The sequence below is a fragment of the Cyrtonyx montezumae genome, unplaced genomic scaffold (assembly GCF_038088225.1).
Source record: "Cyrtonyx montezumae isolate F1298 unplaced genomic scaffold, pur_monq_1.0 scaffold_8, whole genome shotgun sequence".
Taxonomy (NCBI): Eukaryota; Metazoa; Chordata; class Aves; order Galliformes; family Odontophoridae; genus Cyrtonyx; species Cyrtonyx montezumae.
In genome coordinates, this window is record NW_027072089.1 from 21,550,245 (window position 1) to 21,575,821 (window position 25,577).

At 39.7% G+C, this 25,577-nt stretch overlaps 1 protein-coding gene across 1 annotated transcript in view; it reads right to left on the reverse strand.

Annotated features, from left to right (window-relative positions):
* Positions 1-25,263, reverse strand: part of DPY19L4 (dpy-19 like 4) — a 28,119-nt gene extending 2,856 nt beyond the window's left edge. Inside the window, exons 1-18 of the mRNA XM_065753612.1 lie at positions 25,115-25,263; positions 22,580-22,687; positions 21,495-21,619; positions 20,770-20,860; positions 18,932-19,053; positions 17,956-18,101; positions 16,056-16,179; positions 15,377-15,511; positions 14,623-14,754; positions 14,435-14,533; positions 13,082-13,155; positions 11,188-11,346; positions 9,364-9,483; positions 8,142-8,262; positions 6,664-6,720; positions 5,079-5,161; positions 2,899-3,031; positions 1,803-1,961 (exon numbers count right to left, since the gene is read on the reverse strand). Of these exons, the coding sequence (XP_065609684.1) occupies positions 1,803-1,961; positions 2,899-3,031; positions 5,079-5,161; positions 6,664-6,720; positions 8,142-8,262; positions 9,364-9,483; positions 11,188-11,346; positions 13,082-13,155; positions 14,435-14,533; positions 14,623-14,754; positions 15,377-15,511; positions 16,056-16,179; positions 17,956-18,101; positions 18,932-19,053; positions 20,770-20,860; positions 21,495-21,619; positions 22,580-22,687; positions 25,115-25,256 (2,130 nt within the window). The 5' untranslated portion in view covers positions 25,257-25,263. The remainder of the gene's footprint in view (positions 1-1,802; positions 1,962-2,898; positions 3,032-5,078; positions 5,162-6,663; positions 6,721-8,141; positions 8,263-9,363; positions 9,484-11,187; positions 11,347-13,081; positions 13,156-14,434; positions 14,534-14,622; positions 14,755-15,376; positions 15,512-16,055; positions 16,180-17,955; positions 18,102-18,931; positions 19,054-20,769; positions 20,861-21,494; positions 21,620-22,579; positions 22,688-25,114) is intronic.
* Positions 25,264-25,577: the final 314 nt, after the last annotated feature.

A 25,577-nucleotide genomic window follows, 5' to 3' on the forward strand; every position in this document is an offset into this window, starting at 1 on the left:
TGCTATTATACGTGCACCTACTACAGATACTATATTTATACACATTTAGCAGGTGATTAAAAAGTTAATATATATTATTGTTATAATGAAGAAATACTTTATTCATGTTGCCCATGTGAACATTTTTTGACAGTGAGGAATTCCAACATTCAACAGATGCCATCTTGTAACCTTTCTTTACTCAAAATTATCACTGCAAGCAAGGACATCTCTGAAAGTACCAGAAAGTGTTTCTTAGGATGAATTACCAAACAACTGGGTGTTAGGAGTTAGAAGAGGAAGAAACTGATTCTGATATAAGAACAAAGGAGAAAATACTAAACATCCGACTGTAAAGTTATGCTGCTGAAATTATGATGAGATCAGAATAATATGTGAGATGGGGAAGCAAGCAGGAAGCACAGGGGGAAGAGATGAAGAGGTACACATAGGGATAAAGGAATGGAATACGAAATTGTTAAGTACTCCAGATGACATGCTCAGGATGGAGGGGTGGCAGAAATTCACAGAACCACAGAATAGCAGGGGTTGGAAAAGACCTGTGGAGATCATCCAAACCCCCTGCAAAAGCACGTTCCCTACAGTAGGTTATACAGAAAAGTATCCAGGTGGGTTTTGAGTATCTCCAGAGCAGTACACACCACAACTCTGGGCAACTTGTTGCAGTGCTCTGCAACCCTCTAAGTAAAATTTTTTCTTATGCTTGTATGGAACTTTGTATATTCGAGTTTGTCCCCTTGTTCTTCTGGAGCTCACCTCTGGAGTCCACTTTACACCCATCCACTTTAACTGCTGCTTATTAGACATTCATAAGCATTAATAAGACAGTCTTCTATTCTTTTCCCAAGAACAAAATACAAAACTACATACGTGAAAATTATTTTCCCTACTAAAACCAAACCAATCAACCAGTAAAAAAAGTATTCAAGTCGAGGATCAACTTGGTATAATTAATACACAAGGAAGTGAAGCTAACCTCCAATTGCTAAGAAGTAACCATTGGCACTATCTCTCCTATTGACTTGAGAATAAATAATGAACCCTAAGTGAGATTAGGCCCTCTGCTGTCCTTAAGGTCAAAACTTCAACTGGATTTCCAGGAAGCGGCTGTATAAGCACTAATGAGGTTGCTTGATAAAACTCACCCTGTTTCCTCCTTCAACAGCAAGAACAACACTGATGGCATTCAGAACAGACATGGCACGGCAACATCAGCAGTATATTTTCACAGCTCTACAGTTTATTGAACTGATCTTTCTACCATCTTTGGCTCAGACTACCCACTGCAGTGCTAACCTAACCCATCAGACTGGACCAAACAGACCTGCAGCCTGACCAGCAGCAAAGAGGCTGTACTGAACTGAGTAGCAGGCTGGACCTCATCCCTGTATGTTTCCTGGTAGAGCTTCAGAAGAAGAGTTTATCCATTGTAAAGTTTTTCATCTTTACAGCTAGCAAAGAATGGCCTTTAAGGCATGGCTTTGCTGGTTTTGTAATAACTTCTTCAGGTACTACAGACATAAACACACATATATACTTAAATGGTATTTAATGATAGGCATGAAAGCAGCACTGCCCAATACTAATGTACTAGGAGGAATTAGGACAGGTAAGGAACAGCATGAGGTAAGATCACAGTTAAGAAACAGACAACCCAAAACTTAATGGATCACTTTTAAGTGTTATGAATCTTTTGTCTACACATCCATTATCATTAGAAAAATAAGATTAACACTGTAAGAATGCTTCCTTTAAAATGAATTATTTATGCATTCACTCACTTTCGTCTTGCCGTTACTTACATGACCATTGGCAATATCCAACAGATCTTTAACTCTACATCCTCTTACAGGTCCCACTTCATTGCAAATTGAATCTTCAATAATCAAATAACTGGCTTTGTAAGATGTGAGTATCTTATAAATATCCTCTGCTGACCTCTTTGAATATATCTGATAAATCTGTAAATTAAGAACACATTTTAGAGCATGGTAAAAATAAATACCATGAAAATGGTGGTGGGTAAAGGATGAATTATCTTTAATAGCAAGTTATATATGTATTATATGTAGATACCAAGCTATAAAACGTTTATTTTAATAATTTCCAAAGCAGGTGAGGTAATGGCGAGCTGAATGGGAAGCATTTGTCTCTGCTGGTGTAAGTTCACATTCTATATATTTAAATGGGCCTGAAAAATCTTCAGAAAGAATACATGTTTTTGTCCAGAGCACAGCACTGACAATTTATTTGATATTCCCCTCCTTCATCTGCTGGATTATGCCCTTTCCTCTAATATATTTGTTGTTGTTTTTTTTTCCCCATTACATTTGGGCAAAGAAGAAAGCAGTTCCTGTCAGCTGTTTTCCAAGTCAAGTATTCTGATAGAGATTTCCACTTCCCTTCTGCAATTCTGAAGTGCTCAGACAGTGAGAACACAGGAAAAAGGCAGAGAAACAATTTTGATTTCTTCGCTAGTCAGAAACTGCATAAGTCCATATTGCTTCATGAACTCACCTCTGGCAAAATGTGTAGAATAAAAATTACTCAGAAACATTCAGAAATGACAGCCTGTCTAAAACTCAATATTGTCATACTGCTCAGTAACAAATCTTGTTTTGAGGCTTACTGGCTATGTACTGGAGTTACTTTTCTATACAGTACTTCATATTCTTTTTTTCACCTTAGTACGTGGACACTTCAGGGAAAAAAGTATTTTGTAAGTGGAAGAGCAATGCAGATGAGTATGGCATGAGGAATAATTACAAGGTCATCCTCTTTGGAGTGTTAATGTTCACAGTACTTCCACACATTTCAATCAGGCACTTGAGTCTTACAAGATGGAACAGTCTATAAATCACTGGTAATATGTACACATTTATGGAATTGGATACTCACATTTTCATTTCTTTTTAGAAGATCATCATCATTATATAAAGGCAAGCTTGACACCATCCATCCAGTACATAGCTTAATCACACCCATTAATTGTGGGCTGCCTGCAAACACAGCAGCCACAGGAGCTTGTCTTCTGCAAAAGCAACATCAACATGCGTGTCTGAATGCAGGATGCATTTCTCAAAATGATATTTTTAATCTTAATCATTGTGCAAATCTTGGCAGATGCTATGGGAAGAAGTGGAGTGCATGAAGATACCTAGAAAGAGGGGGACAGACACTTCAGCAGGGTCTGTTGTGATAGGACAAGGGGAAATTGAGGGGATATTTAGATTGGATAGAAGGAAGAAGCACAATAAGGGTGGTGAGACACTGGCACAGGTTGCCCAGAGAAGTGGTGGATGTCCCATCCCTGGAGACATTCAGGGTCAGGCTCTGAGCAACCTGACCTAGCTGTAGGTGTCCCTGTTCATTGCAGGGAGTTGGACCTTTAAGAATCTCTTCCAACACAAACAATTCTGTGATTCTACGATCTTTGGGGGTCTAATTATAATTGGCATTAACACTCTGGTAGCATTGGTTTCCCTGCCAGGAAAAGCACACACTTGCAGCAATGTGGAGTTTGCAAGGAAGGTCTTCTGCTGGGTTAAGAGCTGACGACCATCCTACCCTCCTGGTAACTTATGAAACACCACTCAGAGTGGTTCTGAAATGCATCAAACTATTCCTTTTCTGATTGGTTGCTGTCTCGTGACAAAACAAGCTTGAGAAGGAAGGTATGTAGATGGAGAAACAGCATGGCGTTATTTTCTAAGTGAAAGACTTGTGGTTATGCTCATTTGATTTATAAGACAATGTATTTCATCATTTATGAGTAAATAACGCCATAGAGAATAACATCTACAGTAATTATGTTTCTAGATTTTGATTTCATCTTCTGATTATTCATACTGCAGTTAGTGAAAGAAAACAGCCATTGTCACACTTTATTACAGATCTCGGGCAACTCTTCCTACAGAGAAAATTCAAGTAAATTCACTTTATCAGGGAGAAAATCGTAAGGAAGTATACTTATAATAACGACATTCAATTAAAATTCTAATATGGATATCTAAGCACAAGCACTAAAAAATACTTTTCATTAAAAATATGAACAGCTGCTACAAATAAGGGGAGTCAAATTGCTCTTAGCTGAGTGAATCTCAGTGCAATTCACCGTGATTAATTACGTACTTGAAGTGTAATATATGCAGACTAATGTAAAAGCCATTAGGTACTTGGCATTATTCCACTTGCTGCCTTCAAAAGCTGCAGCAGTGACAAACAACAAACACTACTATTAACAGAAAGAAGAAACTGGCTGGAATGCCATAATTACCAGCCTTGCCTTTGCTGAAGATGAACGGGTTGACAGTAAAGACTCCATAAATACAGAAAATAATACTCTTTAAAAATGCATTTAAAGGTAAGTTATTTGAACACAGGGGACCTAATTTTCACAGAGGTGCAGTTAGTAATGACATAGTTCCAAATTAAATTGAATGAGGCCAGAATCTAGTTCTGAAACTTTTGATGAAGACAAAATGGCCTGACTATAAGCTCAGCATTTGCTATGCCCTATCCAGTCATCCAGATAAGATTGCACCCTTCTTCTCAAAGGGGAAGTCTGAACCCCATGTTACATTCCATGTTTCTTGAATGAAGTCTCTCAACCTTTACATCAGATATCTGTTTCACTGGCTTCTGCACATATGAATTTCACTGTTTCTCTCTCTTGTGGCACTACAGTCAATATGAATCCTCTAACCTACTGAAAAGCCAGCACATAAAGCATCAGGATATAATGGATGCACACCTTTCTTTGGAAATCACATCTAGTAATGATACTCAACATGAGTTGACTTCATGTTTCAGGATCTTCTCTTGTAATCAGTGACAAATTCCTGCTACTTTGAACACAAGGAATACCAAGCCTAAAATAATCATTTCTCTTCCCATCTCCCCCTACATTATTTAATGGCTTGGCAAAGGAAAGCTCAGATTAATATAATATAGGTCACTATATAAGTATAGGCATATAATATAGGTAGCTATGATAATATAGGTAGCTCCACAAAATACTGAGATACAAGTACCCTGACATAAAGAGTTAAAATAAACATGCGAAATTTCATACTTACTTTATCCACGTCATAAGTTCTACTGTATCAGGATCATAGAATTCCTGTAGTTCTGAAAGCTCAGTCATAATCCTAGGGAAAAACTAATGGAAATGTTATTTGGTTACAACTATGCCAGACTAAAGGGAAAAAGTACTTTGGGATAGCCATAGTGGGTAAGGCATCAGGAAATGGGAGCCTGCTTTTAGCTGAAGAGATTCTACCCCTGTTACTGATCTGAAGTCAGACAAATAAGGGCAGCAAAAGAACAGCTGCCCTATGTTAATATGAGAGTTGCAGCACATCAGGAGCTGTTACACATATACCTGCACCATCTCAGAAACAGAAGGAGAAAGAGAGAGGAAACACCACTGGCACCTCCAAAAAGAATCAGCTTCACTGATCACTCAGAGCCCTTAGAAAAGTGTAGTTGATGATGAGCTATGCCTGACTGAGACAAAAGGCAGCCAAGCAGAAAGATGCTGAACTGCACACTCATCTCTTTAGAGCCAGATTAACAGAGTACAAGTCTTAGGGCATTTGCACTGCCATCATGCTATTAATCAAACTTTCCAAGCACAGGGGTAAGTCGAGAACCTGGAGAGCTCTACTCTGGAGAGTTCACTACTGCTTAAAAGCATAAGTGGGATTTTCAAGGGATGAAGCCCTCTAGAGTCCAAATCCCCACACTGCTATTATTAACAAATAATCTGTAAATGAATTCCTTGGCCAACTAAGTTTCCTCTATTGCAGATGACTGCATAACTTTTTTGATTTTTTTTTTTTTGACAGGAGAATTATCTGTTACTCTGGCAGAAGAGTACAAAGAGTTGGATTGATTAGATACTTTGCTTGCAGTGTAAAGACAGGCATTATAAATTTGTTAAACTACAGTAAGTGAAGATTGACTTTTATATTTCAATGCATTGTAAAAACTACTTCAATTTCTATAAAGTGATTCAAAATAACTCTTCTGGATCTGTCAGTACAGTAGAAAGTCATGGGATGTTTTCTATTTTTTTCACACTCAAAGAAGTTTAAAAAAAAAACCTGCAAATACTCTCCCCCTGTCAACCAGTCTGTCTGGCAAAGTCAATAGCAGTAAAGAACCAAATACTTAATTTAAACGAGGAAACATCTACAGATTTTTCTTCCCTGTACTGTAGTAAAGATTTAACTTTGTTATCATTTGACAGCTTTTCAAGCATGCCGTTTGCCTATGACCTTCCTTAATTTCATGTAACCTCTCTCTAAATAGAAGATAGACACACAACGTGCTTTTCAGTATTCTGAGTGTTTATTTGGCAGTATTTTCTTCGTTGAGTCAGTTCACATATTCAAAGCTGAATATAATAGTCTTCATTTAAATTCAAATGCCTCTTAATTACAGTAAGTCATTGTTACCAAACCGAATCATCAAATACCTCATATTGAAAAATTTAAACAGTTTGGTTTAAAAACAAAATAGAATAATAATGATAAAAAAGAGCCAGCACATTTTCAAAGGATGCCAGCTTTTATTTCACCTTGACGTTATATTTGCTCAGTGTTTTGACTCACATGCTGCCTAACGACAAAACAAAACACAGAACAGTATGTTTCTTACCTCTTTCCACAAGCTGAATCCAATTATTGTGGGAACTGCCATACTCAGAATGAGAGCCTAGAAAGCAGATATTAGAAAAAATGGGTTATGGATTGTTTTCCATTCTCCAGGCTAAACTATGCTGATTCTGATTGTATAGCAGTAGGATACATCTATGCCTGAAACCTTAAGAGTAGTGACTGCAGGTGAATCTTCACAATTTTCTACCAGGAAAAAACTTTCTGCAAAAAAAATTGCCTAGCTCAGCACTGAGTAACTGATTTGACCCATGTTACCTTTACCATCAGCGTGAGGAATGGTTAATCTCTGCTCATCTAACAGTGAAGTGTGGACAGAAGAAAAGTGAATACCTCTCAGATACAAATACAATGAGATAATTTGGAAAATTAAAAAAAAAAAAAAGTATGAAACAAGTATTTCAAACCTCTGTGATGCTTTCATTCAGATTGATAATAGTGACAGGTAAAAACCAGAAAATCATTCTCCAGCTCACCATCATTCTAGCTGGTACCCCTTCCACTTGTCAAACGAAGAAAATAGCTCACAGAGTACAGAAGACACTTGTTTAAGAGTCTTACCAAGAGAATGCCTTGTGTATGACCTGTTAACATATCTGCTGTATGAAAAAGCAGGTCTATATAGCTGAAAGCATGCAGTATATAAAGCAGTACGTTTAATATGTACGTGAATATATTTTTACTCTTTTACTGGAAGGACACTGCCAACATTTACGATACAACATTAAATGGCATTTGCACGAGTACCATATATGACTTTTTGTTTAAGTATTAAATATTTATCCTTCTAAGTATCTTGAAATTAGGGTAGAGTAACACCCTATCCTCATTTCATTAATAAAACAAATGCAGAAAGCTGCCCAAAGCAACACTCACCACATTATGAATAAAGCTAGGGTTGGAAGTGGAGGAGTTGTTTGCACTACAGCACAAGCTCATCTTCAGTTACAGCACTTCTCTGAAATGGCTACACCAGAACAAAGTAACTGCAGCTACCATTTCTTAAGAAGCTGTTGTACTCTCATGGATAAACGCACCTAACCACCACATTTTAGCCAAAATTCCTAGTGAAACAAGGCTTATGTCAAGGCTTGTCTTCATGCTTGTACTTTTTTCTTGTGCACTTTTTCTACAAAACATTTGACCATCCTGGCCAGTCTCAACTAAATATGACAGAGGATTGAGGTCTCAAAGATCTATTAAAAGAAATTAAATGTCTGAGAGAGAAAGATTGTTGTACTCCTCATGAGGAAAAGGCTCTGCTTTATCACCAGGTACCAGAGAACATGTGAAAACATGCTATTAAAAATGAAAGACAAGAAAAGGTAGATTATGTAAGATCTATTGCTCACAGAATTCGCACATTCTTTTAGTGGGTTCTTCAAGTCTAAAGTGATTGTTGTTGGAAAAGTGATATGACAGTGAGCTGTACTTTCCAAGACATTGGCAACAGCAACTCACCAGTAGTATCGGATGCACAGCTTTCAGTCGCAGCCACTTGAAGAGTGTCATCCAAAGTTCAGGAGAGCACACACCAAATGCAGCAAGCATGCAAACATATGGAGTCCACAGATATTTCATTCTGAAAAATATTGCAAGAACCTGGTTGGCACTTTGCTACTTTAAAAAAAAAAATCATATTTTTTTTTTAAACAAGTCTGGATATCCAAGCAATCTGAGATCAAATTTGATGGCTTTGGAGGGCAAAACAAGGAAAGCTCTAGCAGAGGAACAGGCACCTGATTATTTGATGCAAGATGTAGAAGCAAGATCCCAGGTCAAAGACGGCAAAATCCTTCACAGAGTTCGGGGAGGGCGAAAGAAAAAACAAACAAGGCTAATAAAGTCACTTGGCTGTTGCCATTTTCCAGCCAAACAAGGACAAAAAACCTTTTTGCTATTCAGCAAAGTTGTACAGACACTGTACTACAAGGGACTTCCTGAAGAAAGGAAAATATTTAATGAACAATTTACTATTTGCTGATTTTGTCTGCCTCTTGAGGACGGACGAGTCAAGACAGCTACTTGGCAACACAGCAGTTTGCTCACTTTAATAATTTGTGCATATCCAGGTATCAGGATGATGAATGTAAATGTATAAATGTGACTGCCACTTTCCAGCTGACTTAGCTGAGAGCAAGACTGGAACAAAAAGGTTATCCAAACATAAGCTCCTGTAGCTTTTCAGAACTAGAACTCAACAATATTTTTGACAACTGTTTCACTGTTGCTTAACATGTCACACAAAGGTACACTCAGTGCTTGTCTACATACGATAAGATGGTTAAGAAATCTTCCACACCTTGAAGAACATTCAAGTACATACACTATCCATACAAACACTACACAAGATCTCACTAGAACACAATATTCAAAGAATGACAGAGCACTTCTACACCTAAATACCACAGGGAGGGAGATTCAATTTTCTCTAATTAATTTCTTGGTTTTGGGCTGTATTTAAGCTTACAAAATGCATTGAAGAAACCAAGCATGATTCATCTAGCCAATTTATAGTGAAAATTCTCTTTGCTACCTCCCCTACCAACTAGTACCACTGTATGCCAAAGATATTTCTGGAAAGACTTTTGAGTTGTAGGCAGATTTCAAAGGGGTAAATAGCCTATCACATCCAGTTAGGAAATTGTTGCTTTCAAAAGAGAGACATCAAAACAAGACTTACCCTTCCAAACACATGGCTAGAGAACCAAGTAAAATTGTGTGAATTACATGATAAACTATTTCTGGCCTCTCTCCAATTCGACCATCCTCAAGTTTAACTGTCTCTTTCAGTGGTTCACCACTGCAGTTGGAGAAAATGAGACATCACTTAATTCAGACATTATCTCAGGCAAAGGTGTCAATAAAAATATTTTTATGACCATTAAGTAAGCAGGACACTGAGATCATTCTGTGCCATATCACATACTATTGTTTGCACTGCTTATTTGGTTTTTGTTCCTTGTCAGTGATGAATAGGTACCTGCTGTCCCTTGTTTGAGACTGCAACCTCTCTGGAGCAATCGCTGTGAATTAATGCAATAGGATCACCACTTACGACCATAAATTCAATTTATGGTGCTTCTGCAATAAGAGTCCACCTAATTCAAGAGCACGCATACTCCACAAATATTTAGATGAAGCACTCTGTATATGTAATCTAAGTTCTTTCACACCACTAACTTGGTGAATAGTTATGGAGTACACATTACTATATATACACCATTTTATCACAAAATAAGACTACAAAACCAGTTTTCACTCACAGTACTAGGACATACAGGAATAAATTATAAATTAAAAAAAAATCACAACCAAAATCTTACAACAAATGTTTTCCTACAAACAAGATAGCGAGGCGCATGAAATATATTTTATTTCACCATTAAGCAATTTCAGTTACTAAGTTGTAATAAGCAATTAACTATTTCAAAATCTAAAAGCTTTTAGATTGAGAAGGGAGAAAGTTTATTTTCAGCCTTCCTTAAAAACCTGTAGGATATAGTGAAGTTACTGCTCCTCACGAAGCAGTACATAGCTAATAGAGCCACTAGCAAAAAGTGAGAAGAGCGTGCTTCATTGTCCTGAATTTATCATTGGACCTCCAACATGACATACATTTTCACTTACACCAGTATAATCTTTATCTGTTGAAAGTCTTAGTCCTTGAGAAAAAGAAAAAAAAAAAAAGCTATTGATTTTTGCTGCAGGAAAGTGAGAAATTTGCCCTAATATCTGAGCAGTTATACCATTTATCTCCTACCAGGGAGATGTAATTTCCTAGCCATTCAGTTTCCAGGATAAATTATACTAGGATCTACACAGTCTTGCATTCTGAGTCTGCATGAGGACAGCTCCAGTACCCCTTCTCTCAAGGGAACTGTAAATCACTGTGAAACTGCAAATAATTGAGTCTGTGTTACTTCAGCTCTGTTCCAAGCAGCAAAGAGTTATGAACTTGATCACAGGAAACATTATAAATAAACAAATAAATAGCATAGAAGCATTAAAAATTGGAAATCCTCTCAGCAACACCCATCTCATTCTTTGGAATACAAAAACTTGGAAAAAAAACACCCACAAAACCAAAAAAAAAAAAAAAAAAAGAGAGAGGCAAATCCTCCCACAATACTCCAGTGACTCTGCTGCTGGAAAGAGAAAACAGACAGAATATCTTTCTCACAATGGTAAGAGACAAACATGTGACAAAATTGTAAGCCAGATCTCTGCAGGAATTTCCCCTTTGGAAAACAAAACAAAACAAGCAAGTAAAACCAGAGACAATTCCCTATCCACACTAGAGGGATGCTCAGGAAGCTCCTCACTAAAAGCTTTCTGAAAAGCCTTAGGGCTTTCCAGTGCTGCCCACAGCCTTGCAAGCTCAGGGGTGCAATGGGTCCTCACTTAGGCTGAGGCCTCAGCCAGTTACACAACTGGCCATTCACTTAGATATCCAAGCAGCTCTTATCTCTAACCTCTTATATTCCAATAAAAATAAGTTACTTACCAAATTCTCCTAAAAACGACCTGAGTTACAGAAAAAAGGCAAATAATTAATACTAAAATATAGAAAGGCAACAGCGATGACTGTGTTAGCCGCAAAAAAAAGTCTTGGGAGGGTGCCTGAAGAGATTCTTGACAAAGGAGCCAATTCATTGTAAAATTCCTAGTAAGGCAAAAACATCCCATTAAAAACCAATAACAATGCCACATAGATTAGGAAGAGACAAAAAAGTACACAACCAAGCACATTTTCATCCACTCATGTCATTGGAAACTATTTGAAATTCATCTTTGAAAAGTGATATTTTATAATTTGAAACTGCTTTGCAAGTACTCTTTACAGTAACTGTCAAAAGCTTATCTTCCAAAAACGAGAGACTGTGATCTGAAGAGGCCAGACTATGACTCTTCTATGTCACAAAAACCCAGCCTCCTGTATAACTCCATTATGAGGACCACAAAGAACTTTGTTGTCACAGCGGATTAAGATTCTAGAGATACTGATGCAAGAAGGTATGCTTGTCCTCATTCCAAAGGGAAAGTGGTCACCTGAGATCACACACAAGCCTCAAGCATCGCCAAGTATGGAATCCACAATGCTGAAATTCTAATTCTGTGGCTGAACCCACTCAATCATTCTTCCTTCTCGATTAATGAGCAGAAAAACTATAAACTCTGCCAAGAAGTAGTATTAATGCATATTCTCAACTGCAAGTGGTGTGGCACATCATGTAATTAAAACATTCTTGTCTTTATTTTCTTTTGCTTTCCTCCCCCTTTTACCCTCAAGTGAAGACTAGAGGACTCAACCACTTTCAGTTAGACACAACCAGTTTTAGGATTAACAACTGAGCATGTTCAAACTAGCCTTAAAGACAGATCTTGAAGTTTTTAGGCTGCAAACCACAATTCCAGCATTTAGTTACACAACTTTCCAGGGGTAGTTGCATCCAGTTTGTTTCAATCACCACCTTCAATGCAGGGTTGCACAGCCTGGAAAGTAACATGTAGCAAGTTGCTGGGGGGAAAAACATATCCGTGACACCTGGTAGCTGAAATCACCAAAATCCTGACCAGAAGCAGTCTTGACGTTTTGTTCAAAACACTTAAGAACACACATGTATGTGGGTTAAACAGTGCATCTTAAACTCTTAGCATTGTCTTCCAAAAACACCCCAACATTTTCGGTTGTGTAATGTTATTTTCCAACTCTTCTCCTGAAATGCTGTGAAGCAGTTTTGTAAGAGACAAGACACAGCTTATAGGAGAGAATATCAACTCCTGCACACAACTGCAATTGCTGGCTTGGTTCTAAGAGCTGTTTCTAGTCCTTACCAACATTACACTTGAAGTTTTCCAGAAAATCTGTATCCGTGATTTCTTCTTCTCACAGACTAACATTCAACTCTTACAGATGCAAACAGTTTTTCTCAGAATCACAGTAATTTCCTCTGACTTTTGTCTCTTGTCTTAGTTTCTTCTAAAACAAACGGTGTTTCAGGTGGTTATTCTTAGAAAACTAAAAAATAAACATCTGCATTTTGAGGTGATAGTTAATTACTCCTTTTAGAGCCCTGTTTTCCAGCCATAATAAAGTTAGGACCACTACCCTGACTATGTTATCTCTGCTTCCAAGTCTCGTTAGAAACATTAGAAGGGGTACAAAAAGTTTTTGCCTTTCAACATAAAGCTAGAATATATGTAAAGCATTCACCCCCAGGGGATGAATAACACTGAAATCCTTCAGAAACCTCCAGAACTCTCAATATGCATCTCTTAAAACTTGTTTTTAAAACCATGTGAAAAAGGGAACGCTTCCCTAACTCCTCTGTAAATACAGATAAATACCTTATACTTCTCATCTTAGAAGATGTAAAAAAATAAATAAATAAACTTACTTAGTTGTGTTTAAGCCAAGTTTTATCTCAAGAAACTTCAGCAAATGCTCATTTTCTTTATGAGGAACAAACATCTGAAAATTAATTTAGCAGAGAAAAATCTTACCAAGTGTTGGAAGCAGTTTTCACTACTCCATTCAGACTACAGAATGGCAGGGAAAAATCAGATATTTGAAATTTAGTCAGAATAAATAAATTAGATTAAGTGAGTCAATTAAGGTATCAATATAGTACTGTAAATCTTCACTTAAATAAATCTATCCTTCAGGGTTTCCTAGAGATCATCATACACTGCATTTCATACATGTACCCCCAAAGGGAGGGCAAGCAAAAGCTGTCAACAAGATGCTGGAAGGTTACTGAGTAATGCAAAAAGGATCGTGATAAATGGACATACACTTACCCCCGAGCAAGCCAAAGAACACTGTGTTTGGCTTCACTAAACAATAGGACTGCAGCTCAGCAAAAGTTAAGAGCATTTGTAATCCTCACATAAATTGTTTGAGCTGCCAAAGTTCTCTGTGCTGTCTACATAACTTAAGTTGTATTTTTCAAGGTTAGGTTTTATATTCCTGGAGATACAGCAAAGCTAGCTAATCTGAATGGCACAAGAAAACAATCAGGTTTGAGCATTCTTTCAAAAATTTTTAAGGGTTCACTAGGTTCTGTATTTATAAATTGACACTGTTTATTAATACAATCAAAGTGAGCTTGAGACTTAAAGGAAAAGCACTAATGTAAAAGGCAAAGGTGGGTAAGAGGGAGTTACTAATCAAATGCAAGTCCAGGTTAAAATCACATTGAAGATTATAATCTACCCTAAAACTATTAGCTCTTTTCCATGCACAAAAATACTGTTTTAATATTCAACCCAATTGGTAGAGGCAATCCAAGTTATAACAAAAAACACATTTAGAAAATAGCTAGTGTGTAATTTAAAGAATATTTCAATACTATGCTTTAATCTCAATCCAAAAGCTCCAAACCTTGAACGTAAAACAGCTGCTTGAGTTGTCAGGTAAAATATTTTTAGATAAATATGTACATACAAAACTACTCAGTCTTTAGTATTTCAATTTGCTATGAATTAAGCTATTACCTGTCAGATCAGTATCATAGAATGGCTTGGGTTGGAAGGGACTTTTAAGATCATCCAGTTCCAACCCCCTGCTATAGTCAGGGACACCTCCCTCTAGACCAGGTTGCCATAGCTCCATCCAGCCTGGCCTTGAATGCTTCCAAGCATCTACCTTCACTATAGTGTACTATAGTGATAGTATACTACCTTCAAACTACCTTCACTTTGCATTTAGATTGTAACAATTAAAATAACTTTGTACAGCAGAATCTTACCTTTAGTAACAAGTTTAGTGTCAGTGTTACTGTAAGTACCAAATAAATGTACATAATTTTCAGCAATCTTGACACAAATGTACCTTTCTTCACATTCATCTGCAAAAAAAGTTTAAGAGTGTTGTATCACTTGGAGTTCAGTTGAAGTAATAAAAACTACATTCAGAGTCAGAGGACAGTCTTGTTACCTGAAGGCATTTAGAGAGCATTAAAGCTGCTACAAGACTTAGTAACGGTGACACTAGCAAGGCCGAATTTTCAAACTGCAATAAATACCCCAAGAAGAGAGAAAACAAGTAGATTTTGTACACTTCATGCACCTGTCGACAAAAAAAAAATTATATTACAATGGATACACATTCTGCTTCCTGGAGCAGTAGACAGTTCACTGCATTTCCTTGCTAATAAGATTAATGGATACATTTCTACCCCCCAGCTCAGGAGGGTAGCAGGGTACCATCTGGCTGTGAAAAGTATTTCACACCAAAATGACCCCAGTCAGCACACCACTGCTCCACAGGAAATATGAAAAATACCAGAAGTAGTATTAATATTTTACAAGGGCTCTTTATTCTGTAGTGCTGTACTGTAGCAGTAACCACAATGTAAAAGTTATGAAAACACAATTTGGGTGAAGGAGTTGACTGCTGTCAAGATGCCCTTCACCCGTCCCAACAAAAACTTGTTCATTTAACCAAAGGGATATACACACTGCCACTGACACTCATTTTGTTATTTACTAATTGATAAGCAGATCTTATAAATTCCAACTTGATTCTTTAGAACAAGTTTGAAGCCATTTAATACTCCCAGTGGACAGGACACACTTCAGCTGGACCCAGGCTGTGAGACACTGAAGTCATCACCCAGAATATACTCGTTGGAGCAGTGTGTGGCTGTATTTCAGTCCCCAGCTATCAGTAGGCTGAAAAGATCAAATACCTTCTCCGTCTGTGCCAGGGCAAAGCTGTCAAGCAGAAAAAGAGACACGGCCTGGACAAACAGGAGGTAATGACTGTACTCCCACATCATCATGAAGGTGTACGTTGAAGCACTCACCAAAAGGTAACAAAATTTCTAGAGAGAGAAAGAACAAGAAGAAAAAAAAAAACACTTCAGTTTGATACCCATGCATCTCCATCACTAAGCAAGTGAGAGGTCATTAAACCAAAAATTACAGAAATTCACTACTTTAGGAAATAATTAAGATGCAGAATTCAGACATATTTAACACCTCAGAGACAGAAAAAAAAATAGTAATTACCAAAACATTCAAAAACATTCAAAGCCAGTCAGGAGAAACTCCTTTGTCTGAGAGAGGAAGCTACCACCATCTTCTCCCAGCAACAGGAAAAACAACAAAATAGCTTACACACTGGGAAAAATTTGGCAACTGTTCATCTTAAAAGGCAGCACGCAGCTGATCACCACACTGTTCTCTCTTAACCCTCATTGGGGCATAACAGGGCAGGGCACTTTCACTTAGCAAAACACACATGCCTATGTGAAATCCAAGCGGCTGTTTCAAAAAGAACAAACAAGACATCTGTCTTCTGCAGGTAACTACTCTAGAGCACAGTTCTATCACCAATTCTTTATTAAGAAATTAATTTTCTTTTACCTCTGCAGAACAATTTAGGTTTTTTTTTAAATAGCCTGTGAGAGCTGCTACTTGACATGCAAAATATGGCAAAGCCCAATTTTCCCTTGATGGTATGGAGTAATCAATTCTTGTTGTATCTGTCCTAGAATAAAGTACAGACAAACAAAATTATTAAAGATTTATGGAACAAAAATATCAAGGAAAGCCTAAACGTTACTTTCAGTTAGCACTGTGGCCTTGCAAGCAAGCTATTCCTGTAATAGGTTCAAAGTAACACTGATACAATTTTGCATGCTGATACAAATTTAATATCAGCATGGAAAGTCCAATCTTTACTTCCTTATTAAGCACAACTCCTAATGAGGTGGCATTTATAGGACTGAAGCCAAGAAGCAGGGCCTCCGGACATTTCTGCCCACACCTTCACATTGTGGAGATGGTCACATTGTGACAGCCCCCTGTTATGGACATGACAGCAGCTTCTCAGGTTACCACAAATATCAGCTGAGAGAAAAGAGCCCTTCCATTTCTCATACAAGATGTTTTAAGAGTGGATTAGGCAGTAGAGCAAGATATACTTAGAATTCAAAACAATGCAGCACCAGCAGATACTTTGTCTACAGGGAAAAATCCCCAGCAAAACAAGAGATTAAAGATGAACAGGGAGCATGGGACAGAACAGCAGCAGGATCTTCTCTAGGGATGACCTGACAGTATCTGCACAATTACAGCTGTAGGAGAAAATTATACATAGTGCTACAGTGACTCAGATGCACAAGTGACATTTTCAGATGAGATCAAAGGCATCAGTTTCAGAGGTTTATAGTCTTCTTTGAGTCTACAATGCTTTGACAAAGGAGCCTCAAGCTCCTTTGTCATTTAGGTATTTGAAATTGTCACCTTTCTTTTTTACCTCTGAAGTGCCTCACGGAGGTGTACTTGGAGCTTAAAACTACTGGATCTTTCAATTTTTTAAGTGTTTAATATTCCCTGCTGCTGGAGAAAAAGACAGATTTATTCACCATTTTTCTGCTCACTGCTCACATCAGGTTGGTGAACAGTATTTTTATCTATTAATCATAGATGCAGTCACGATGACTTCACACTCCCAAAAAGATGCGAAGATGCTTCACAACAGTTCAACTTTAAAGGTATGCCTCTAATACTTTGCTTGTCTGCAGGTCTTATTTTTTAAAGGTTCTCAACAGTTTATAGTATTAATAAGTGTTCTCAAGTTCACAGAAAGTCCCAGAGCTAGCTGGTCACAAAGCAGGAACCAGAACACAACTTTCATCATTGCCTATGTTAGGTTCCCTATTACTGTGGTGCTTCATAAAAGAAAGGGATACTTTCATGCCAACCAAACATTATAAGATGAAAAAATCTCAAGGTCAGAATTACTTAAGAAGATTCCACATTGCACAAAGACAAGCTACAATAAAGCAGATTAAAAAAAAAAAAAAAAAGAAGAACAATCAAAGACCTTTTAAAGAAAAAATGTGCTTGGTCATTTCCTTCGAAGCAACAAAATAACGGCCACAGTGTTCAGAGCTGGCCACAGACAATGACTCTGTTTTCAGCAACTTCAGAAATTCATTTTCATTCTTTGTCAGAACAAAACCAAAACCTTCTGATGAATGTTTTTGCAAAGTGAAACTGTGTGAAAATGCTCTTGTATTCACACATGCTCATAAACTCAGACCAATTGTCGGCGTGGCTGGTTTGGACAGTAGAAGGCCCTTCCATTAATAAAGACATCAGCAGTATATCAGTGCATCCCTGGAAAACGTTCTGAATTCAGTACAAGAGCTCGCTCTCACAACGAGAGCACCTAGTTTAACAGAAAGCATTTTATTCTGCTCTAAAATTTCTAAATGCCCTATTAAGAAACAAGGTTGTATAGAGATGTTTTTCTTACCTGTTAATAACGAACCATGCCACAGTCAGCATTCCTGCCAGCCAAGTCCCACTCATAACCCAACTGGTTACAAACAATGCAGTCACATAAATTCCCTGCAGTCCAAAAACTATACCAATGTAGAAATACACTGGTTCAATAACTTCCTGAAATTACAAATAAAAATGAAGAGACATAGCAGCAACAGAGCTGAAGCTAGAAATTATTGCTTCCCTACTGCTAACAGTGTGCTAGATGCTTTACAAACAGGTAAGAGATGGCCTCTACTCTAGAAAAGTATCAAACATGCTTTTATTTGGGCTCAGGGAGGACAAAGCAGAGTCTATGAACTGCACACTCAGAACTCAGCTTGCTACTGCTATGACTTCTGTATGTGCTATAGCACTGACATTGTACATGTCAGATTTGAAAAAAAACATACTGCAATGAGATATAAGTTAATAGGACTACTGAAAGAAATCATGCAGGAGAGGAGCTTTGAAAAGTAAAAATGTGGCAAAAATGGTTCTAATACAGGAGAGTATGTACACAAATATAAGAAAAAAAGCAGAGAAATGAGAGAATATAAGGCAGGACACAAGTATGCAGTGTAAGCAGAACAAAGCCCACATGAAGCAGAGGGAGACAATAGCTATATATACGAAAATGTATTTCCCTTTTACCCACACTGAATGGATAGAGACAGGTACCACTGTAGCAAATGTCAGCATTCTGAGGGGTCTGACTTTTTAATTTGAATGAGTAGCACAGATACTCTCAACATTTCTAAGCAGTTTGTAGAACCAAAGAAATAACAGGCAGAAAAGTTTAATGCATACAACCCCCCCCAAAATCCTACTCCAAAGACTGATGAGAATTGAGAACACGGACCTGATGGTAGGCTTAGCTCAATTCATAGAACAAAAATGGCATGGATAGAGTAGAAAGGCACACATGCACACACTGGAAGCAGAGAAAGCAGGAGAAATGCACATACTTCACTACCAGATGCTTGATATAATACACTGGCGATCAGCTCAGGGTACAAGGTCATCTGCTGGACTGCATTTATCGTCTTCAGTGATACTGTCTTATTGTTGTGTGTCAACTCATAAACACCTACAGACAAAAGAACATGTGTTATTCTTGGGATCACTTACTATTGCTGTTCTTGAAAGCGTGCATGTATATTCAAAGGTGGGGTGAAACAGATTTGACCACTAAAGCTACTGACTGATTTAATATGCCTAATTTTAAAAGGAAGAAGAAATTATTGTTTTAGATGTCAGTGCATCCAACTGATACTGCAATTAACTTACTATTATTTTTTGTACTAGTTTTCAAGCAGAATGTTCCCCCCTCAAAAAAAAAAAAAAAAAAAAGCATAGTCTTTTCAGAAATAACACACATGCAGTCCTGGAACAAGCTGCCTATAGGTTACCTTCACAAGAACTTCAGAAGCAACACAAAAATCTATGATGGCCTTCCCAGCCCTGCATTCCTGAGACTTCTACGAATCTCTTAACACAATACACCTTTGTATGGGATTGAGATAAAGTTGGCATACTTGTAGGATACATCAGTCTCAGAGATATTACAAACAATGTACAAACAATAACTTGTCATTACTTAGGACAATGGAGGGAAAGGGAATAATACTCCAACTAAAAAATTTAAAAAAAAAACACCCAAACAATAACCCCAACAACAATGAAACAGCAAAACAGTATTACTGCTTCCAGCTCCAAACACATCCTGGTGTGTGGTCTGCAGCTGTTTCTCTGCAGGCCGACCTTGTTCTTACAGAGCTCAAAAAATGAGGCTCAGCATTGCCATGACATACCTCTGTAAGCTGTGTGCCACCAAAATACTGAGCAGACATACAAGTTTTGCAGAGCCAGCTGCAGAATGCCCAGGAATAAGGCAGTCCATCTGTCCACACAGGAGTAAACCTCTCAGAGGTAATGAGAAACTAACTACACCAAAGCCCTATTGTCTATTGCTGACACATGCTACACATCAGCTAGGAAACTGCTACCAAAAAAACTATACCTGTAAAGTTCAAATTGCTTCAGATGAAGTTTCATAAGAGGATCTAACTAATTCAACAGTTTAATTCTGCAAGGCAGAGCTGTTCACACCTTCTTCCCTCCCAGCATTCTCACCTTCCCCCTTGTGCTAACCCTGGAGCTTTTCTGAAGTCACTAAAATAGCAAAACACTGTTCAAGCTTATTTTCAGTGTTTTAATTTTCCACTGGTTCAAGGACGTGACCCAGCTTATGGATGGGAGTGAGCTCCAGAGCCAGTGCAAGACAGAGAGCTGAAGCACAAAGGGAGGAGACACCACTGCCACCAGCTTCTTCTCCTCCCTCTTGGTTTCTGTCCCCCTCTCTCAACCCTTATTGTCATCTATTCATCAGAGCTGTAGGGTTTAGGAATGGTTGGCAGGGACAGCACTGAGCAGATGAACTCTTGACAGAAACTGTTCTATCTTCTGACAGAGGATGAAACAGGAATTTCCATTCTACATTTCCAAATAAAATAAAAATCATACTTACAGAGCTAAAAATCAACTACGCATCATAGGCAAACTGAGCAATAACTTAACTATGGGAGCCTGCTTTGGCAGGGAGTTGGACTTGATGATCTCTAGAGGTCCCTTCCAAACCCTACAATTTTGTAATGGGACAATATTGGCATAATATTAATCTCACTCTCCCAAGTTGAGTCAGTGTGCAGACTTTAGTCAACCTGACCAATTACAAGAGTATTTTAACTGTCTCCAAAAGGAGAGTATGACCTTTCAATCCTATGAAAATAAACATTTTCTGTACCTCTTTCAAAGGAAGGCGCCTTTAGCAGTTCTTTATAGAATGAGTAATAAATGGCACTGTCACCCTGAAATGTAATTTCTCGTTCAAGTTCCTAGGAAAAAGAAAAAAAATAATATACATATATTCACCTCCTGCAATCTCTTCTCATAGAAAACCATATATTTTTAGATAGACTGGCTTTGTAAAACTGCACATGGTTATGACTCCACTGTACATCTCCAAAGTACTCCATAGAACATTAGTCTTCCCAGCACCTCTGTCAGGTAGTTTATAATGCTCTATAACTTAGCAAGCATGCTTGGAATCAGAGCAACTCAAATCCACATAGTAAGTCAGTAGGAGACCCACAGGATCATTTCATAGTCACAGACCTGAATTTCATTTGACTTTCCATAATTCACCGAATATCAGTTCTTATAGCACACATCCCTCACTTATGTTTATACTAAACACAGTCTTTACCAGTGCATAATCTTTTTTCCTCCAAATTTTAGAGAAGTTATTTCAACTAATCAAGATGACAAGAAAAATCAGATAAAAACATGACCACATAAAACTGCCATAAGGAGCAGAAACATCAGTTTTTAAAGTACTATTTCAAAGACAGAGGCTCGAGTAGAAAGGCACAGGATTCTGAAAGCAAGCAGTTAAAACCTGACACGGATCAGCTTTGATTTCAAGGACACAATTTGGCTTTTGTTTCAGTAGTTTAACTTTTTCTTTACCTGCCTGCTGGAAAACCAGAATTTCCGTTCATGATATGTGGAGAGGTACACAGCATACATCATTCCACTAGTGACTGCCGCAAGACAGCCAAAGAAAAGTTTCGCAAAACGCTGAATTAACATATCTGAAAAGGGACAGTGAAAAAGCTAAAATAGTCCAGAGGACTTAAAAAACAAAGAACATGCCCTAAGTACGACTCGTTTCTGAAGAGCAAGCACATATACTGGCATCAGAATTATCAGCACAGATAGATTGAGAACTGCATTGTTATTCCTTTGCCACAGTTTTCTCTCTCAATTACTTTCACTGCCTCGTGGGCCTTTTGGATGAAGTACCCACATACTGCATTGCAGATTTATCACCCTTCTAACAGGCTTCAATTGCAAAGGAATTTCAAGAACAGAAAACGTATTACAAGTACAGAGAGAAAACTCTTGGCTTCACCCAAAACACTGCAAAGTGCTTAAACACATCAACAGAAAAAAGCATCAATGTCACACCTAATATGTCACACATCAATGCTGAGATATTCTGTTCTCAATTCTGCTTTTTAAAATATAGAATGAAGGAAATAAACTGAATTTTACCAATCTCTTTCAGCTGTTATCTATTTTCCCTGTAGCTTCCTCAAGTTTCTATGTGCTTTTAACTTAGAAGTTTTTGGTAGCCTGATGAGCGTTTGCCTGAAATTACACCTGGTCTTAGTTCTTTGCCTTGAGAAGCTGCAGGTACACTCTGTGCAGGATTGTTTCACTACGGTTACTTCATGCTTTTCAGCTTCTCAACTGGAAGATAACTCCAGACACAATTAAAATATTCACATGTGCTCAAATAGACAACTATCAGATTCGTAACGTCCCCCCCTTCAAGTGAAACAACCCAGGAACAGCATTTTACTCTGCAATTTACAAAATGTCATTATGAAAGAATTCTCATGTGAATGCCTGCTTTTCTTGAAACATTCAAAAATCTAATACAGAAGGCGTCTGTTATAAATTACTGTGCTAGAAATATATTCCCATAAAATGTAAAAGAAGAATGAAAAAAAAATAATCAGAACTTGGCTAAAAATTCTGTAGCTTACATTTTGGCGATCTTCCCAGCTTAGAGTTTTCTTTGTTTCTCTCCTCTGGAGCCATTTTGTCAGGTCCTGTGCAGTTTTGTTTCCTTCTCTGTCGCAGGTCTGCTGCCCCTGAGGACATTTTTTAGGAAGTTATTGCAACAGCATTCCTAAAATCACACCCTGAGAAACCCACACGGCAGCAGGTAACAGCCAGTTATTGCTACGGTTCAGCCACACAGCAAACATATTTGACAAAACAATCAGCTGAAGTATTTCACGTGCCTAACTAAAACAGTGTCCAAGTACAGAAATCAATCTGCACACTGCTCCTTTGAAAAATCAATGAGTTTCTCTGGAGCTCAAACTGGAAGTTCACTTTTTATTGCCTGCTGAACACGTTATACAAAGGAAGGAAAGGGGAAGAGTAGGTAAGCTGGCATTGACACTGGGAAAAATTAGTGCTATTTCCATTCAGGTTTAACTGTAATCACACTCCAGAACTTTCATCTCACTGACCTGTGCCCAGCAGTGGACACAGGGGGACTTAGGTGCCCAGCAGTGGACCCCTGGACTTAACACAGCCCTTTCATACAACCATTCCACTTTCAGTTACAGTGTCTGTTCCTCCAAGCCCCAATAAAGCTGACAATGACTCTAATGGTATATTATTCCACATCAAAGTTGGTCTACTTTTAAATCCCAGTGCTTAGATGTGTAAGTTAGAAACAAGACAGTAATATAAGCAAACTGTTCAAGTGTTGTCTGCCCATAACAGTCTGCCCATAACACCTGCATTTGTGTTCTAAGAGGATTTTCAAACAACTAAACATCATCTAAGCAGACCAAGATCTCAACTGTACCACATTTCATGGAGCGAACAGAAAATACCTAGCTTCTTCAACAGAACAAGGATTAGAAAAACATTAGACAAATCAACGTGTAAGTCATTCAGTGTCACATTTGCCACCATGTCAAACCCAAATGAAAGACACACTGGTACCTCTTCACATGCTGTGCATTATGTCAACACCAAGACAGTGCACTGCAAGGTGAAGTCACTTGTATCACTCAAGGCAACACTGGAAAAGTATTCAGACCTCCAGAACAGGCAGGCTGCTTACAAAGCCAACTTCCTGGCCTTGTCATCCCGGTTACAAGCAAAGCTATGGAGGAAAGTGCATTTCCTTCACTCCTCCAGCACATTAGTGAGCCAAACCGGGAGCATAAGATGCTGGTAAAGGGCAGAGTCAGCAGCAGCAACAGAAAACTCCTAAAGAAAAAATAAGTTTAAGTCCTAATTCTGAAACAGCTATACCTCAGTTAGGAAATAATGCACAATTGATCCCCTCCTCAAAAATCAGTAACAACAAAAGATCCAAGCATGCTATTTCTGTTTCACTTGCAGCCACCTCCAATAGGAAAAATGTTGTTTACACTTTTATGAATCTGTTACATGGGGTGAAATTAAAGACAAACAAGATGACGACTAAAAATAATGCAGGAGTCTGAACTGATGACACAGCCTCTGTCCCGTACCTCTCTATTCAGCAAGCAATTTATCATCCCAGATTGCTCTTTTGTTCCCTGCAAGTTCTCAATACATTTTAACTCCTCCCTATAGAACACACTCCACTTAGTTGCATCTCTTGCAGCCTCTTTGCTCCTGCATGCCATTCCAGTAACCCATTTGTTGCCTGCAAAGTGACTGCTGTCTGCAGGCCCTGTTCCGTTATCGAAAGACAGAAATAGGAAACATTTAGAGAAAGACCAAAAGAACAACCAAAGGTGCATGTGATGGCTCCTGTACAAGGCTCAGCACTCAAGTTAGGGCGCCCTGCAGGAGTGTTGGGACAGATATCTGCATACAGCCCCACGCTTCACACGAGGATACTGGAGCCACACAGTGCTCTGAAGGAATGAGCATTCCTACCAACGACTGCTCCGCGTTTAGAGCTCACACGGCACCACGGGCAGAGGGTTGGAGGAGCACAAAGAGCCGACCACTTCAGAACACACAGAAATCAGCAGCAGCCTGGGGCAGCTCGGGGCCAGCCGGCAGACCGGGGCACGCAGCGGGACAGCGCGAGGTGCGCGATTCCCTCTCTCGTTTCTCCGAGCGCTTCACTTAACGGCCGCACTTCCCTGCTTTTCCCCAGACCCCCACGATGGGGGACGGCCGAGCGAGACCTGGAGGAACACGAATGCGGAGCGAGTCAATGGGGAAACGGAGGGGGACCCGGCGGACGGATGGGGCCGGGATGCTCGCTGAGGGGCCACGCCAAGAGGGCTGAGCACAGCCTGGCTGCTGCTGCGCGGCGCCGAGAGGAGGGCTGGGCTCGGCGCAGGGGCAATACCGAGCGTCCCCAAGGCAGGAGCGGGCTTCACCCTCCTCACGTCGGCCCCGCGGCGCTGCCTCGGGCCGGAGGGAGCGGGACGCGAGCCGCTACGCCGCAGCCGAGCGCTCGGGCCGGCTCCGCGCCGAGCTCCGTCCCCTCCGTCACCCGGAGGAGGCGGAGGGCTCGGGATGGGGGTGACGCCCGCCCCGCCGTCCCTCACCTTCCTCCATCCTGCGGCCGCCGCCCGCCGCCGGGGCCCCGCGCCGCTCTGTGCGGGGCGGCGAGGCCGCGCCCCCCGCGCTCCGTCCGTCGCCGCCGCCGCCCGCCTCTCCTCGGCCCCGCGGGCGGGAGCGCTCTCGCATACCACGGCGGGCGGGAGCGCCGCGGCCCCGCACTTCCTGCCGCTGCCGGCCGTCTGCCGCGGGGGAACGGTGGCGGCGGGGCGCGGGAGGCGGCGGGACGCGGCGCGGCGTACCGAGGCGGTACCGAGGCAGGCGGTGCGCTCTGCCCCGCTTCCGGGGGAAGGCGCTGCCCCTCGGTCTTCTCAACCGCGGAGCTGCGTGGAAATGGAAACGCGGCCCCGCCGCGCTCTGCCGCCTCCGCCTGGCGGCCGCCATGCACCATCAAGCCGCGATCCTCCTCAGCGCCCGGCGCGGCCCATGCAGGTGTTTGTCTGGCACGCT